The sequence below is a fragment of the Polypterus senegalus genome, chromosome 4, assembly GCF_016835505.1.
Source record: "Polypterus senegalus isolate Bchr_013 chromosome 4, ASM1683550v1, whole genome shotgun sequence".
Lineage (NCBI taxonomy): Eukaryota > Metazoa > Chordata > Cladistia > Polypteriformes > Polypteridae > Polypterus > Polypterus senegalus.
Window position 1 is genome coordinate 109605350 of NC_053157.1, and position 15027 is coordinate 109620376.

General features: G+C 37.6%; 1 protein-coding gene across 2 annotated transcripts in view; it reads right to left on the reverse strand.

Moving 5' to 3' along the window:
• Window positions 1-14805, reverse strand: part of prdm5 (PR domain containing 5) — a 316540-nt gene extending 301735 nt beyond the window's left edge. For both annotated transcript variants that reach the window (XM_039751133.1, XM_039751132.1), the window contains exons 1-2: window positions 14574-14805; window positions 13005-13088 (exon numbers count right to left, since the gene is read on the reverse strand). In XM_039751133.1, the coding sequence (XP_039607067.1) occupies window positions 13005-13088; window positions 14574-14672 (183 nt within the window). In that variant the 5' untranslated portion in view covers window positions 14673-14805. The remainder of the gene's footprint in view (window positions 1-13004; window positions 13089-14573) is intronic.
• Window positions 14806-15027: the final 222 nt, after the last annotated feature.

Sequence of the window (15027 nt, forward strand, 5' to 3'; positions counted from 1 at the left end):
TACATTGGTTGACAGTGTCCTTTAGAATCAATGTTAAAATACTTTTTCTTGTATACAAAGTTTTAAGCAAAGCTTCTTGCCACTACCTACTGTACATCTCAGAATGCCAGTTTCCTTATGTACCAAATCACAATCTTAGATCTGCATTTGTAATCTAATTCTTGTTTGCTTGTTATTCCAGGATCAAAGCATAAAAGAACTGGTGAGGCAGATTTCTGTTGTTATGCACCAAAAATTTGTAATAATTTACCAATAGAAATACACCAGGCTAAATTTGTGGAACATTTCAAAAAACTTCTAAAAGCATTTTTTTTATTTAATCTGGCTTTCCAGTGATTGTATCATAATATAGTGATCTGAAATATAAGTGTAATTATATCATAATATAGTGATCTGAATTATAAGTTTAGCTCTTTAATGTGTTAAAGTACCCAGCATTAATCCACTGCTTTATTTTTATGTTTTTTGTCTCCCATCCTGTGTGGTGACGCTTGCCACCCAGACCTGCTCAAAGTGCTCTATTCTGTAGTCATCTGGGGTACTGGGGGAAACGAGGAGGACTTGGAAATTTTTATTGACTGTATCAGCTGAACACAGTGGAGGGCTGGCAACCAACTGGTCTAGGTCATTCTGACTTTCATGATGCAGAAACTGATTTGATTTGCTTGTTTCTGTTTTCTGACTGTGGCCCGCCATAGGATTATTTTTCTCCTATGGCCATCGTAGGAGTTTTTTGTTTTCCTCTCCTCTGTGTCAGCTGGTCAAACATTCACATTCAGGAATTAAGAACTTCATCTACATCCTAAATCAACTGAAACCGCTATACACTGTTATTTGATTTTGTATCTTTTCATTTTAATAACATTAAACTGTTTCTACTCAATGGGTTGTCTAGGTAAAATGTAGATACATACTATATATATTCATTAGATCATGTTGCTCTATTTTATAATGTATAAATATTTTAAATAGAAAACTTTTTTCCAGTAAGAGTGAAGGTTTGTTTTGCACTTTAGTGGTTAAATTTTGCTTAACAATACCTGGTTGATTTTTAGATTTAGTATACTTAAATATATAAGAAATTGTCAAAGTATTAAATAATGATACCGTAAATCCCCAACAAAAAGACGCCTCAAACTGGAGGCCGCCCCATTCTGTAAGCCACAGAAAATGGCAATTTATATTTTAAAAGTCTAAGATAAGCTTCCCCATGTTATTAGCTGCGACGTTACTGAATTTATCAATCTGAAGTAAAAGCATCTAATTTGGCACCCCCCTGTAGGCATTTGTAACTATATAGTGATATTATAGTTGAGCGTGAACAATTAAATTGATAACATTTTGCACTTACTGATATCATGCCACAACGCAAGTCCTATGCTACAGAATTTAAGCTCCAGGTCGTTGCTTTCACGAAAGAAAACAGCAAGCGTGCAGCTGGACGCTACTTTGAAATAAATGAAAAACAAGTCAGAAACTGGCGTAAAGATAAGGAAGCTTTGCGCGCACTTCCACCATGTAGTCGTGTAAGGATTACAAGGGAAGCAAAATGGCCAAACTTGGAGAAGCGACTTGAAGACTGGATTCTCACGCAGCGTGAGAACAATCGGATGGTTTTGACAATAGCCATCAGATTGAAGGCACAAAGAATGGCAACTGAAATGGCAAGTAAAGACTTCAAAAGAAGTCATAATTGGGTTTCTCGCTTCTTGAAACAAAATGGTCCATCTATCCGAGCCAGACCACTGTGGGACAGAGACTGCCAGATGTCTGGGAGAAGAAATTTGACAGTTTTAGAGAGTTTGTGGGAGAGAGAGCGATACCGGTGACAAAAACGTGTCTGACATCAGCGACAGCAAAGCAGCACAGGTTGCAATCGAGTTGTTTGACAGTGACCACAAAGATCACAGATCTCATTTTGAAGGATTTGAAGAAAGGTAAGCCTAATTTCAGTGTTGCTAATATTATTCTGAAGAATTTACGTGTAGACAGATGATTGACATTGTTGTACTGCAGTACCGCCACCCTCCAGTCATCTATACTAATAAAAGGCAAAGCCCTCACTCACTCACTCACTCACTCACTCATCACTAATTCTCCAACTTCCCGTGTAGGTAGAAGGCTGAAATTTGGCAGACTCATTCCTTACAGCTTACTTACAAAAGTTGGGCAGGTTTCATTTCGAAATTCTACGCCTAATGGTCATAACTGGAAGGTATTTTTCTCCATTAACTGTAATGGAGTTGAGCTGGAATGACGTGGGGGGCGGAGTTTTGTGTGACATCATCACGCCTCCCACGTAATCACGTGAACTGACTGTCAACGCAGTGCGTAGAAAACCAGGAAGACCTCCAAAAAGCGCTTAAGAAAACATGCATTTTATAATTGAGAAGGCAGCGAAACAATAAGAAGCGAGCGAGTGATATATACTACCATATTCATGAGTGTTGCCAGCTCGGAAAGAAAGCAAGGTGTAAACCTAAACTTTAAATTAAGTTCATAGACAGGCTACCGCTGGCGTTTCACATACCCACAGGTAATGCGGGATACAAGTTTAATGAGAGGACGCAGATATAAACGAGAGTTTTGATCACTTTGTAACTAAGTTAAAATTGTAGGTGAAGGGGTGTGCTTATGCAAATTCCGAGAGACTGTGTTTGTGGGGGATTGACAGTTAAGGTGAGTGGGGGAGTCACGTCATCATCTCCCCTACCACCTCATTTTGCTCTGAGCTGAGCTCCGCGGCTAACGCTGTCTTCCGAAGCAACTTCGTCAGACTGCCACCAAATACTCACAGAAAAATCCACAAGTTAATACACACGCTGTCTCTAGAGTTTCTACACACTGAATCCTCCAGGCACTACTTACAAAAGGTCACATTGACAATCGTGTTACGTTATTTTTAAAATCTTTCCTTTTCTTAGCACAAGCACAGCCGAGAAGCTTCATGCATGTGCTCCATAACGCTAAAAATAATGCATTTAATCACACTTTGCATTACAAGCAAAGGGGAGCTTTTGTCAATGCATGATTTCCTGGTTCACGGATTACATTGATCAGCGCATCACGATTCATTTTACCCTCGCACCACCTTAGTTTGAGAAGAAGTATGAAAAAATATGAGGTTAACACAGAAAAACAGATCACCAATTCAAGCTTTATGAATAATCGATTCGCCATCAATAATTGTTTTGGTAAAGCCATCCTCCTTCCATTTTATAATTTTTCCGCCACTAGCCATGATTAAATGAACGGTAAAAAGTAAGAGCAAAGCGAGGGTGACTTATTTAGGCAGGCATATATATGACAGCAACACTCATGACAATGTCAATCATGTTACGTTATTATTAAAATGTTTCCTTTTCTTTTCATTACTTCTTTAACACACTACTTCTCCGCCAGTAGGCGCGGGTATTTTGCTATATATATATATATATATATATGAATGACCTCCAAAGAGCGCTGAGACTTTTGATATCATGAACGTGTCTGCAAACTGGGGTCTCCTGCCCAGCAAAAGTCGAGCAGCCAGAGCGCGCGCATAGCTGTGCCGGCCTTTGAGACGCTGACTGCGCTTCTGCCTTAAGTCAAAGTGAGCACTTTTCATTTTTTTCATCCTCCCCCTGCGCTATAGCCCAGACAAGTGCAAACACGGGACCCCTTTTCTACACCAGGGCAAAATAATATTAAGGCGATTCACACTTTCTTTGCACGATACGATTATCAGGTCCTCACCTCAATTATGAAGACACGCACACGAGTGCAGGACTGACAGTGCCATCACAGCCGATTAATGGCGGGACGTCTCCCCAGTCTACACAAGACCCACCGCGACTGTCCCCAAAAGGCGATCAGAACGTCAGCGAACACATCTCTATACTATATAAAAGAAAAGGCAACTTTCCTTTCTTTACACCTTTTTCCTTTTATCCCAAACCAAAGCCTTTCTCTCTTAACACTGCAGAGGACACAAAACTAATTTTCTTTAAATGCCGGTAAGGCACATTACCAGAGGCATAAATTTGAACGTTCACATAGAAAATGTAATTTCAATGTACCTGTACTTCTTAAAACGTTAATGTTTTACTGTTTAATAACTTCTAGACTATAATTTATTATTTTTCCCTTGCACTCAGTGACCAAACCTATACACACACATATAGACACATACAAACATACACACAAATATATGTATGTATATATATATATATATATATATATATATATATATATATATATATATATATATATATATATATATATATATACACACACACACACATACATACATACATACATACATATAATTTGTGTGTGTGTATGTATGTATGTGTTTGTATATATGATGTAGATAGGTATGTATGTATATATATATACAGCATGTGTGTATATGTAGATATGTATATAGATATGAAGATATGTATGTGTATATATGTATATATATATGTATGTATGTATGTATGTATGTATGTATGTATGTATGTGTGTGTATATATATGACAGCAGCAATCCAAGCTGTGAGAAAACAGTAAAAGGAGGCGTGTCAGGCGTCGTGGTACATTTTCTGATGCAGCTGCGAAAACAACTTCGTGACACTGCCGCCAAATACACAAAACAATTACTTTGACAATTATGTTACATTTTTTTTAAAATGTTTCCTTTTCTTTTTCATAACTTCTTTAACACATGACATCGCTGTGAAGCGTGGGTATTTTGCTATATATATATATATATATATATATATATATATATATATATATATATATATATCACAGCGACACTCATAACAGTGACAAAACAATTACATTGACAATCATGTTACGTTATTTTCAAAATGTTTCCTTTTCTTTCTCTTTTCTTCTTTAACACACTACTTCTCCGCTGCCAAGCGCGGGTAGATATATATATAGATAGATAGAGATATATATATAGATAGATATGAGAACAACACTCATATCAATGACAAAACAATTACATTAACAACCATGTTACGTTATTTTTAAAATTTTTCCTTTTCTTTTTCGTACCTTCTTTAACACACTAATTCTCCGCTGCAAAGCGCGGGTATTCTGCTAGTTCAAACATAAATTAAAAACTTGTCTTTTCCCAGCCAACAATAAACTTTTGTTCCTTTTATTTCTGTTAAATTTAGCTTTTTTCCTAGCTTGTAATATATACTAGGATATAATGTAGCAAAGCCCTGAAAAAGTTAAATTTTTACATTGCAGCAACGAACCTGAAAGAGAAGAATGTGAAGAAGAGGCTAGATGCAGCAATGCCAAGTGATCACTGAACCAATGATGGCGTCATTATTGACATAATTTTTTTGTCTACTGGACAATTCATATTCTTTTCAAACTGTGGACAGTTATTTTAACTGTATCTGTGAACATTGTCATTATCTGATTTTTTGAAGTAAACAGTACATTTAAATTCACCAAATCATTTGAGTATGTCGTCTTGTGCACTGAATTGTTTTTAGATAGGCCAGCCCATTTACATATTTTGTAAAATGAATGCATAAGCCGCGGCCTTTCATTGGGGAAATACGGTAATAATGCAAGTAAATGTGGAATATCTTTGTTTTTGTTTATTAATCTGTGGAAAGCACCTTGAGTTCCATGTAAATATAATGATAAGGTGGTATATAAAATTATTATTTTGCAACTGCAAATGTGAACTCATACTCCTAGTTTTACAAACAGTTCTCATGTTCTACTCTGAGGATGAACAGCTCTGTTCCTATTCAGACTTGTAGTGCAGTTTCTAGGACTACAGTAATCCCTCGCTATATCGCGCTTCGCCATTCGCGGCTTCACTCTATCGCGGATTTTATATGAAAGCATAACTAATTATATAACGCAGATTTTTTGCTACTTCACGGGTTCTGCGGACAATGTGTCTTTTTTACTTCTTGTACATGCTTCCTCAGTTGGTTTGCCCAGTTGATTTCATACAAGGGACTCTATTGGAGGATGACTGAGAAGCTAACCAATCAGAGCACGCAGTTAAGTTCTCCTGACTGAGAAGCTAACCAATCAGAGCACGCAGTTAGGTTCCTGCCTGCTGAAAGCAGTGTTAACCAGGAAGTCTCGCTCATTCAGCATCAACGTGTATCTCTGTGTAAAGAGTTGTGCTTTTTTGTGTTTATATAGTCAAGCCCTTCATTATAGCTCCAAAACGATCTGCTACTGCTTCAGGGGCCGTGCCCAAGCGCAAACGGAAGATGTTAACGATTGCTGAAAAGGTAAACATTTTGGATTTGTTGAAGGCTACGATTCTTTTTATTTAAAATGTAGGAAAGGAATATAAGATCTACGGCCATAGTGTCCTTTTAACCAGGGTGCAAAACGAGTTGTAAGTGGATGTAATAAGGCAGTAGTCTGGATGGAATCTGCTTTAGGGATTTGCATTGAAGACTGCCAGAAGAAGAACAACGGCAGTGCTACACAATTGCCTGAAGTGGCTACTTTGGAAGAACTGTAACGCTCTCCTTTGTTGTGCAGTAAAATTAAACTCATTGTTATCGGACAAGTCATTGTGTCATTGTAGGTGAGTAACCATAATTAATTTTCTACTTACAGTACTTAGTACATGTACGTATGTTTAGTGTCACTGTACACACATTTACTTTATACTATTTTTCTTGCGTTGTATGTATTTATTGCTGGTGGCCTGTCTATCGTAATGGCTGTAACATATGTGATATCGGAGACACTCAATATCTTTAAAATAATATTTAGGTTTTACTGTATATAAACAGTGTGTTTATATACATAACTAGCAGAATACCCGCGCTTCGCAGCGGAGAAGTAGTGTGTTAAAGAAGGTACGAAAAAGAAAAGGAAAATTTTTAAAAATAACGTAACATGATTGTCAATGTAATTGTTTTGTCACTGTTAGGAGTGTCGCTGTGATATATATATATAGCAAAATAGCCGCGCTTCGCAGCGATGTCATGTGTTAAAGAAGTTATGAAAAAGAAAAGGAAACATTTTAAAAATAATGTAACATGATTGTCAAAGTAATTGTTTTGTGTATTTGGTGGCAGCATCACAAAGTTATTTTCGTCTAGCTGCATCAGAAAATGTACCACGACGTCTGACACGCCTCCTTTTTACTGTTTTCTCACAGCTTGGATTGCTGCTGTCATATATATGCACACACACACACACACACACACACACACACACACATACATACATACATACATATATATATACATACCTATCTACATCATATATACACACACACACACAAATTATATATATGTGTGTATGTATGTATGTGTGTGTATATATATATATATATATATATATATATATATATATATATATATATATACTAGCAAAATACCAAGGCTGCGAGAAGTAGTGTGTTAAAGAAGTTATGAAAAAGAAAAGCAAACATTTTAAAAATAACGTAAGATGATTGTTAATGTAATTGTTTTGTCATTGATATTGAGTGTTGTTGTCATATCTGTCTATTTATATATATATATATTTATATATATCTGTATCCTGCGATTGGCAGCGGACGTAACATGATTGACAATGTAATTGTTTTGTCATTGTCATGAGTGTTGCTGGCATATATATACACACACATATATATACATACTGTATATACACATATACATATCTACATATATACTGTATATACACATATATATACAAATCTACATATATATATCCACATATATATATATTAGGGGTGGGACTCGATTAAAAAATTAATCCAATTAATTAGAGGCTGTGTAAGAATTAATCTTGATTAATCGTATGTAATCGCACACGAAATTTGCCCCAAATCGCAAATGTTTTTTTTTAATTTAAAAGTGTTTTAGTGGGCGACAGAATCAAATAATAGACATGGACATGAATATTGTAAACTGAAGCTGTTTTAATTTCTGAAAAAAACCTTTAAACTGCATTTGAATTCAAAACAGAAACAAAAATATCATCCCTGGTTAAAATTGGGCAGACTTAAAAATAAAGTGGTAGTTTAAGTACTTTAAGTAGATTTTCAGAATAGTATTGTCTTTAAATAATAATAACCAAAATTTCAACATAAAGTGCAGTTTTTCTTCTTAAAAAATAAGTCAGAAACATAAAAGGTAATTTGACCAACTTAATCTTTAAACTCTGAGTAACCTTAGCCAAAATTATTTTGTACATTAGGCTAAAACAGTGTGATCATTGAACATTTTGTAATTAGATGTAATTAGAATTACTAACGGTCACGGAAGTCCAATGATCCCCAGTAAGAGCCACAAAGTCCGCTTTCTGTAATGCATCTAATTTTGCTTGCTTTTCAGTGTGCACAAAACCATGCTTTTATCAAGGCTTCGCGGGAAGTCGAAATGATCAGTCGTAGGAAGCGCTTTATTCCGACTCTAACATTTTTGTAGCTGTGATGTGTGCATCAGTGTAATGGATGTACCAGGAAATCATGCATTGACAAAAGTTCCGCTTGCTTGAATTGAAAGTGTGATTAAATGCGTTATTTTTAACGCTATGGAGTACATGCATCGAAGCTTCTCAGCTGTGCTTGTGCTAATAAAGGGAAACATTTTAAAAATAACGTAACATGATTCTGCTAACCTAATATTTTTTCATACGTCCCAAACCAAGGAGATGCTAAGGTAAAATGAATCGGTAGCGCAGCGACATACTCAGTGCATCCCTCTCGAATCGAACCTCAATGTCGGCATTAGAGGCTTAAGACTCTACAATTGCCACAGCATGTGGCTTGTCTATGCTAGTATGTACTGTAGATCGGGGTATATATATACATTTAAATATATACCCGCGTATCGCAGTGGAGAAGTAGAAGTTATGAAAAAGAAAAGGGAACATTTTAAAAATAACGTAACATGATTGTCAATATACAGTAATTGTTTTGTGAGTGTTATTGAATGTTGCTGTCATCAAGGATTTGATTATCATTATTTGTTTCAATCAGGTCGTATTTGTAGGATGTGTTGTGTTCAAGTTACATTCCGTGTTTGTCAATCGTTGTAAAGATAAGAGGTTTCATTCATCGATTAGTTTCTTACTGCATCAATAAACAGCTCGTCTTCCTCTTTATCTGAGATGTGACAAACTGCATGCACGGTTTTTTTACACTGTCTTCCTTTAGCGGGACATTCACTTTTTCCACCGTGTGCTTTGTTTCCGCAGTAGCTGCACTTATGAATATGATTCTATGTATCAGACGCTTCATATTTTTTTGCTGCCTTCTCAATTGTGTAATTCGGTTTTTGTTCAGCACTCTTTGGAACTGTTGCTTTTGTCTGTGCACTGCGTCAGTTCACGTGAGCCGCTTGGTGTTCTTGCATCGAAGGTTCCCAGCTGTACTGGTGCCATCTCGTAATGTCAGCTAAGACCCGCACTTAAAAGTTTCTCTCGCAGTTTCAATGAGTTTGTGCCAAACACCACCCTGACCATCTCATCTTCCTCTGCATAAGCACAGTCCTTCACACGTGAATATTTACCGGCAGTGTTTGTATTGGATTGCCGCTGATGGACGGCCTTATATGGGCAGGCACTAAATTACAAACGCTAGTGGCAGCCTGTCTATGAACTTAATTTAATATAAACTTACGGTTCACGCCGTGCTTTGTTTCCGCAGTAGCTGTACTTATGAATATGCTTGTATGCATCATTTGCTTCATAATGTTTTTCTGCCTTCTCAATTGTGAAATGGCGTTTTGTGCTCATCGCTGTTTGGAGTTCTTCCTTGTTCTCTACGTACTTACGTAGGAGGCGTGATGATGTCACACGAAACACCGCCCCCCACGGCCATCTCCAACTCAACTCCATTACATTATATGTAGAAAAATAGGTTCCAGTTATGACCCTTACGCATAGAATTTCGAAATGAAACCTGCCCAACTTTTGTAAGTAAGCTGTAAGGAATAAGCCTGCCAAATTTCAGCCTTCTACCTACACGGGAAGTTGGAGAATTAGTGATGAGTGAGTGAGTGAGTGAGTGCTTTGCCTTTTATTAGTATAGATATATACACACATACATACATACATATATATACACATACATATACTTGTGTGTATGTTTGTATGTGTCTATATGTGTGTGTATAGCTTTGGTCACTGAGTGCAAGGGAAAAATAATAAAATATAGTTTATAAGTTATTAAACAGTAAAACATTAACGTTTTAAGAAGTACAGGTACATTGAGCACTACTGGAGTGGTTGCAGGTAAACTACATTTTAAAGACTGTGTAACACAACAGGTAAGTAACTAACAGCAGCTAAAATGTATATGGATCATCTCTCAGTAGTAGATCCCTTTTGAAAGGCGCTACACGGCGGCTGTGGTATAGAAATTACATTTTCTATGTGAACGTTCAAATTTGTGCCTCTGGTAATGTGCCTTACAGGCAATTAAAGAAAATTATTTTTGTGTCCTCTGCAGTGTTAAGAGAGAAAGGATTTGGTTTGGGATAAAAGGAAAAAAGGTGTAAATAAAGGAAAGTTGCCTTTTTCTTTTATATAGTATAGAGAGATGTGTTCGCTGACGTTATAATCGCCTTTTGGGGACAGTCGCGTGGGTCTTGTGTAGACTGGTGAGACGTCCCGCCATTAATCGGCTGTGATGGCACTGTCAGTCCTCCACTCGTGTGCATGTCTTCATAATCCGAGCTGAGGACCTCATAATCGTATACGTGCAAAAGAAAGTGTGAATCGCCTTAATATTATTTTGCCGTGGTGTAGAAAAGGGGTCCCGTGTTTGCACTTGTCTGGGCTATAGCACAGGGGGAGGAAGAAAAAAATTAAAAGTGCTCACTTTGACTTAAGGCAGAAGCGCAGTCAGCGTCTCAAAGGCCGGCACAGCTATGCACGCGCTGGCTGCTCGACTTTTGCTGGGCAGGAGACCCTTTTGTACACACGTTCATGATATCAAAAGTCTCAGCTCTTTGGAGGTAATTCATATATTATATATATAGCAAAATACCCGCTACCGCGGAGAAGTAGTGTGTTAAAGAAGTAATGAAAAGAAAAGGAAACATTTTAATAATAGCGTAACATGATTGACATTGTCATGAGTGTTGCTGTCATATATATTCCTGCCTAAATAAGTCACCCTCGCTTCGCTCTTACTTTTTTACCATTCATTTAATCATGGCTAGTGGCGGAAAAATTATAAAATGGAAGGAGGATGGCTTTACCAAAACAATTATTGATGGCGAATCGATTATTCATAAAGCTTGAATTGGTGATCTGTTTTTCTGTGTTAACCTCATATTTTTCATACTTCTTCTCAAACTAAGGTGGTGCGAGGGTAAAATGAATCGGGATGCGCTGATCAATGTAATCGGTGTACCAGGAAATCATGCATTGACAAAGCTCCCTTTGCTTGTAATGCAAAGTGTGATTAAATGCATTATTTTTTAACGCGTTATGGAGCACATGCATCGAAGCTTCTCAGCTGTGCTTGTGCTAAGAAAAGGAAAGATTTTAAAAATAACGTAACACGATTGTCAATGTAACCTTTTGTAAGTAGTGCCTGGAGGATTCAGTGTGGAGAAACTCTAGAGACAGCGTGTGTATTAACTTGTGGATTTTTCTGTGAGTATTTGGTGGCAGTGTGACGAAGTTGCTTCGAAGACGGCGTTAGCCAGAGCTCAGCTCAGAGCGAAATGAGGTAAATGGGAGGGAGATGATGACGTGACTCCCCACCCGCCTTAACTGTCAATCCCCACAAACACAGTCTCGGAATTTGCATAAGCACACCCCTTCACCTACAATTTTAACTTAGTTACAAAGTGATCAAAACTCTCGTTTATATCCTGCGTCCTCTCATTAAACTTGTATCCCGCATTACCTGTGGGTATGTGAAACGCCAGCGGTAGCCTGTCTATGAACTTAATTTAAAGTTTAGGTTTACACCTTGCTTTCTTTCGAGCTGGCAACACTCATGAATATGGTAGTATATGTCACTCGCTCGCTTCTTATTGTTTCGCTGCCTTCTCAATTATATAATGCATGTTTTCTTAAGCGCTTTTGGAGGTCTTCCTGGTTTTCTACGTACTGCGTTGACAGTCAGTTCACGTGATTACGTGGGGGCGTGATGATGTCACACGAAACTCCACCCCCCAAGTCTTTCCAGCTCAACTCCATTACAGTTAATGGAGAAAAATACCTTCCAGTTATGACCATTAGGCGTAGAATTTCGAAATGAAACCTGCCCAACTTTTGTAAGTAAGCTGTAAGGAATGAGCCTGCCAAATTTCAGCCTTCTACCTACACGGGAAATTGGAGAATTAGTGATGAGTGAGTGAGTGAGTGAGTGAGGGCTTTGCCTTTTATTAGTATAGATTTCAATGAATCTTACCTAGTATCTAAGAGAATACAAAGGGATTATGCAGTATAACTCTGTGGGGAATATTTATAAACAGTGGTGGAGAGTTTATAAGGGCTTAAAATATATAAAAATAAACATACAAGCGTATGGTTTCTACTTCACGGATTTTCACCTATCGCCCCCCGGTCTGGAACGCAACCCCCGCGATCGAGGAGGGATTACTGTAATTCTAAGACACTTACTTGGTAAATAGGAGTACAGATCACAATGGAATTGAATAATTTTGGCTGGGCTTTAAATTATTTGTTCAATCACAATTCCCATGCAACCTGGCAGTGTTGAGGAGTATTGTAAAGACAAATAGAGAAAACTGCAATATTCAGATGAGAAAAGCTGATAGAGGTCTGTGCAAACATTCTCAAGGCTGGAATTGCTGCCAAATGTGTATGTACTAAATAATAACATGAAGAGAGCAAATACTTATGAAATCAATTATTTTGTACTTTAATAAAATATGAAAACTTCCAATGCAGTGAATACTTACATAGTCACTGTGTTTACATACATACATACATACACACACACACACCTACACAAATATGTAACTTCCTCCTGACTTGCCTTATCTGGCTCTGTAAAAGATTCTAATAAATTCCGTAATTTAATAAAAAACACACCTCCCACATTAGTCGAGGGTCCATGTTATCATCCAAGTCACAAGGCATCTTCTTTTCACCAGCAAATGGGCCAAATTTCTCCCCCTGTGATGCAAAAAAAAGACAATTAAAATACATTTACACTATGTTTTGCTATATATACTGTATACAATATATAAAAATCTCTATAAAGATAATAACTTTGTTGTGCTGGAGAATCTTATAAACCCTGTTGCCTTGCAACTATGTTCTTGCATGACTCGTATCCTTGGCATGGTGTTGTTCTCAGCTTCACATTCCTAAGTAGCTTAATAATTTGAATATTATAACTTTCTCTTTCTACTATAATCTTAAATAAATTGTAATGTCTGAAAACAATTCCAAAAACTCTATACAAATTTAGTATTAAAAGAGGCTGGAAAAAAATGACATAAAATAACTGCCCCGAAATGGAAATGTCACTGGTAAATGAAATACAGAATTGTATACTTTTATTGAAAATGTAATACTTAATTTTACTAGCAAACTGTGACGGAAATACCTATTAACTAAAACTTTTGTTTCTTTTACTTGACCTGAAACATATAATTGATTAAAATATTAAGACTATTCAATAACTGATAATTTGTGGGTAGTATAATGGTGAATTGACTAGCTCAGCTGCCCCACAGCTTCAAAGTCCTAGGTTCAACTTCCCCGCATCCCAATGACGTACTCATTAGATTAAATGAACATGGTTTGAGCAAGTGTGGTCGTTCATGTGAATGTGCCCTTATGGTTCACTGGTGTTTAGTCCTGGGTTGATTCCTGTGTTGTACCCTGATGCTGGTATGTTAGACATCATCTCCCATATTTAGTTTGACATCGTGTGGATTTATCACAAAGACCCTTGGAATAATGTGTGAATAAGCCCGGCTGCGTTACTCTGACTTTCCCTCTAGGGTCGGTTATTGCGTTGCTGCTTTAATAATGAATGGAAGTATGAAACGATACAACTGTCACTGCAATAAACTAAACAAGATGGACTATAAAGATCATTACAGTGATAAAATGACTCTAAGCCTCTCCACTTACACTAATCCAATTGAAAATACACGATGATCACACCAAAATAGTCCCGAAATTGGAATATCAGGCATTTGTGCGCTGTAAGACTCGATTTACACATAGCAGACATATGCGTTAGTGCAAGGACTTTTTGAGTTCATTACTTTAAATTATCAACATTACTCCCAACCCAAACAAAGCTTGTCTAAACGATGAACGGTTAACGCCCACTGATTTCCAATTTGACGCATCCTGTGACCAGGGCTGAGAAGGCGAATGGCACGATTGCTTCCACTTCCTATGTTTTGCAAAATCACTACCCAGGATTTAAATCGAGCGAAGCGAGACGGCTTCTGTGATGAAGCGCCCACTACGACAGAGCAGCGTTCAGCTCAGACGTGGCAGCTTAGCTGCATTTTGAGTACTTTTGTGCGGAACGTGCGGGGCAAGTATCGTGTCACTCGCAGCGTTCCCATGTAAGCCTCGCACGATACGCTCCAATCTTATTTCGTTGTAGTCACCGAATTTTTCAGAAAGACAAACCTTTTTTACGTGTCTGGCGGTGTAGAGACCAATTCCATCCTGGACTTTAGACGACTTCAGAGAAAATCTGTCAGGCACGTACATGCCAAGCATTTTCATTGCATCCACTGTGACTTGTTATGGGCGAAGAAAAGCGAGTTAATTTTTTTTTAAGAGTGCAGATTACGGCCAACAGTACAACTTTTTCAGCCTTGTCTCGGCTTCCATGTTTCTGCGGCCACGCGTAGGTTTGAGCAGCGGGATCTGATTGGAGGGAAGTTTGGAGTGGGGTGGGGGCGCATGGGGGGAAGAGGATTTACAGCACCTGGGTGGGGTCCGGGAATGAAGAGGAGAGCGGAGGAGTGAAAGGGAGGAGGATGTGAGGTGGTTATGTTCGATATTACACATTAAAACGTTCGTACACAATTATAAAAAAGTTGATATCAATTTTCGAAATGTCGATGTCAAATTTCCA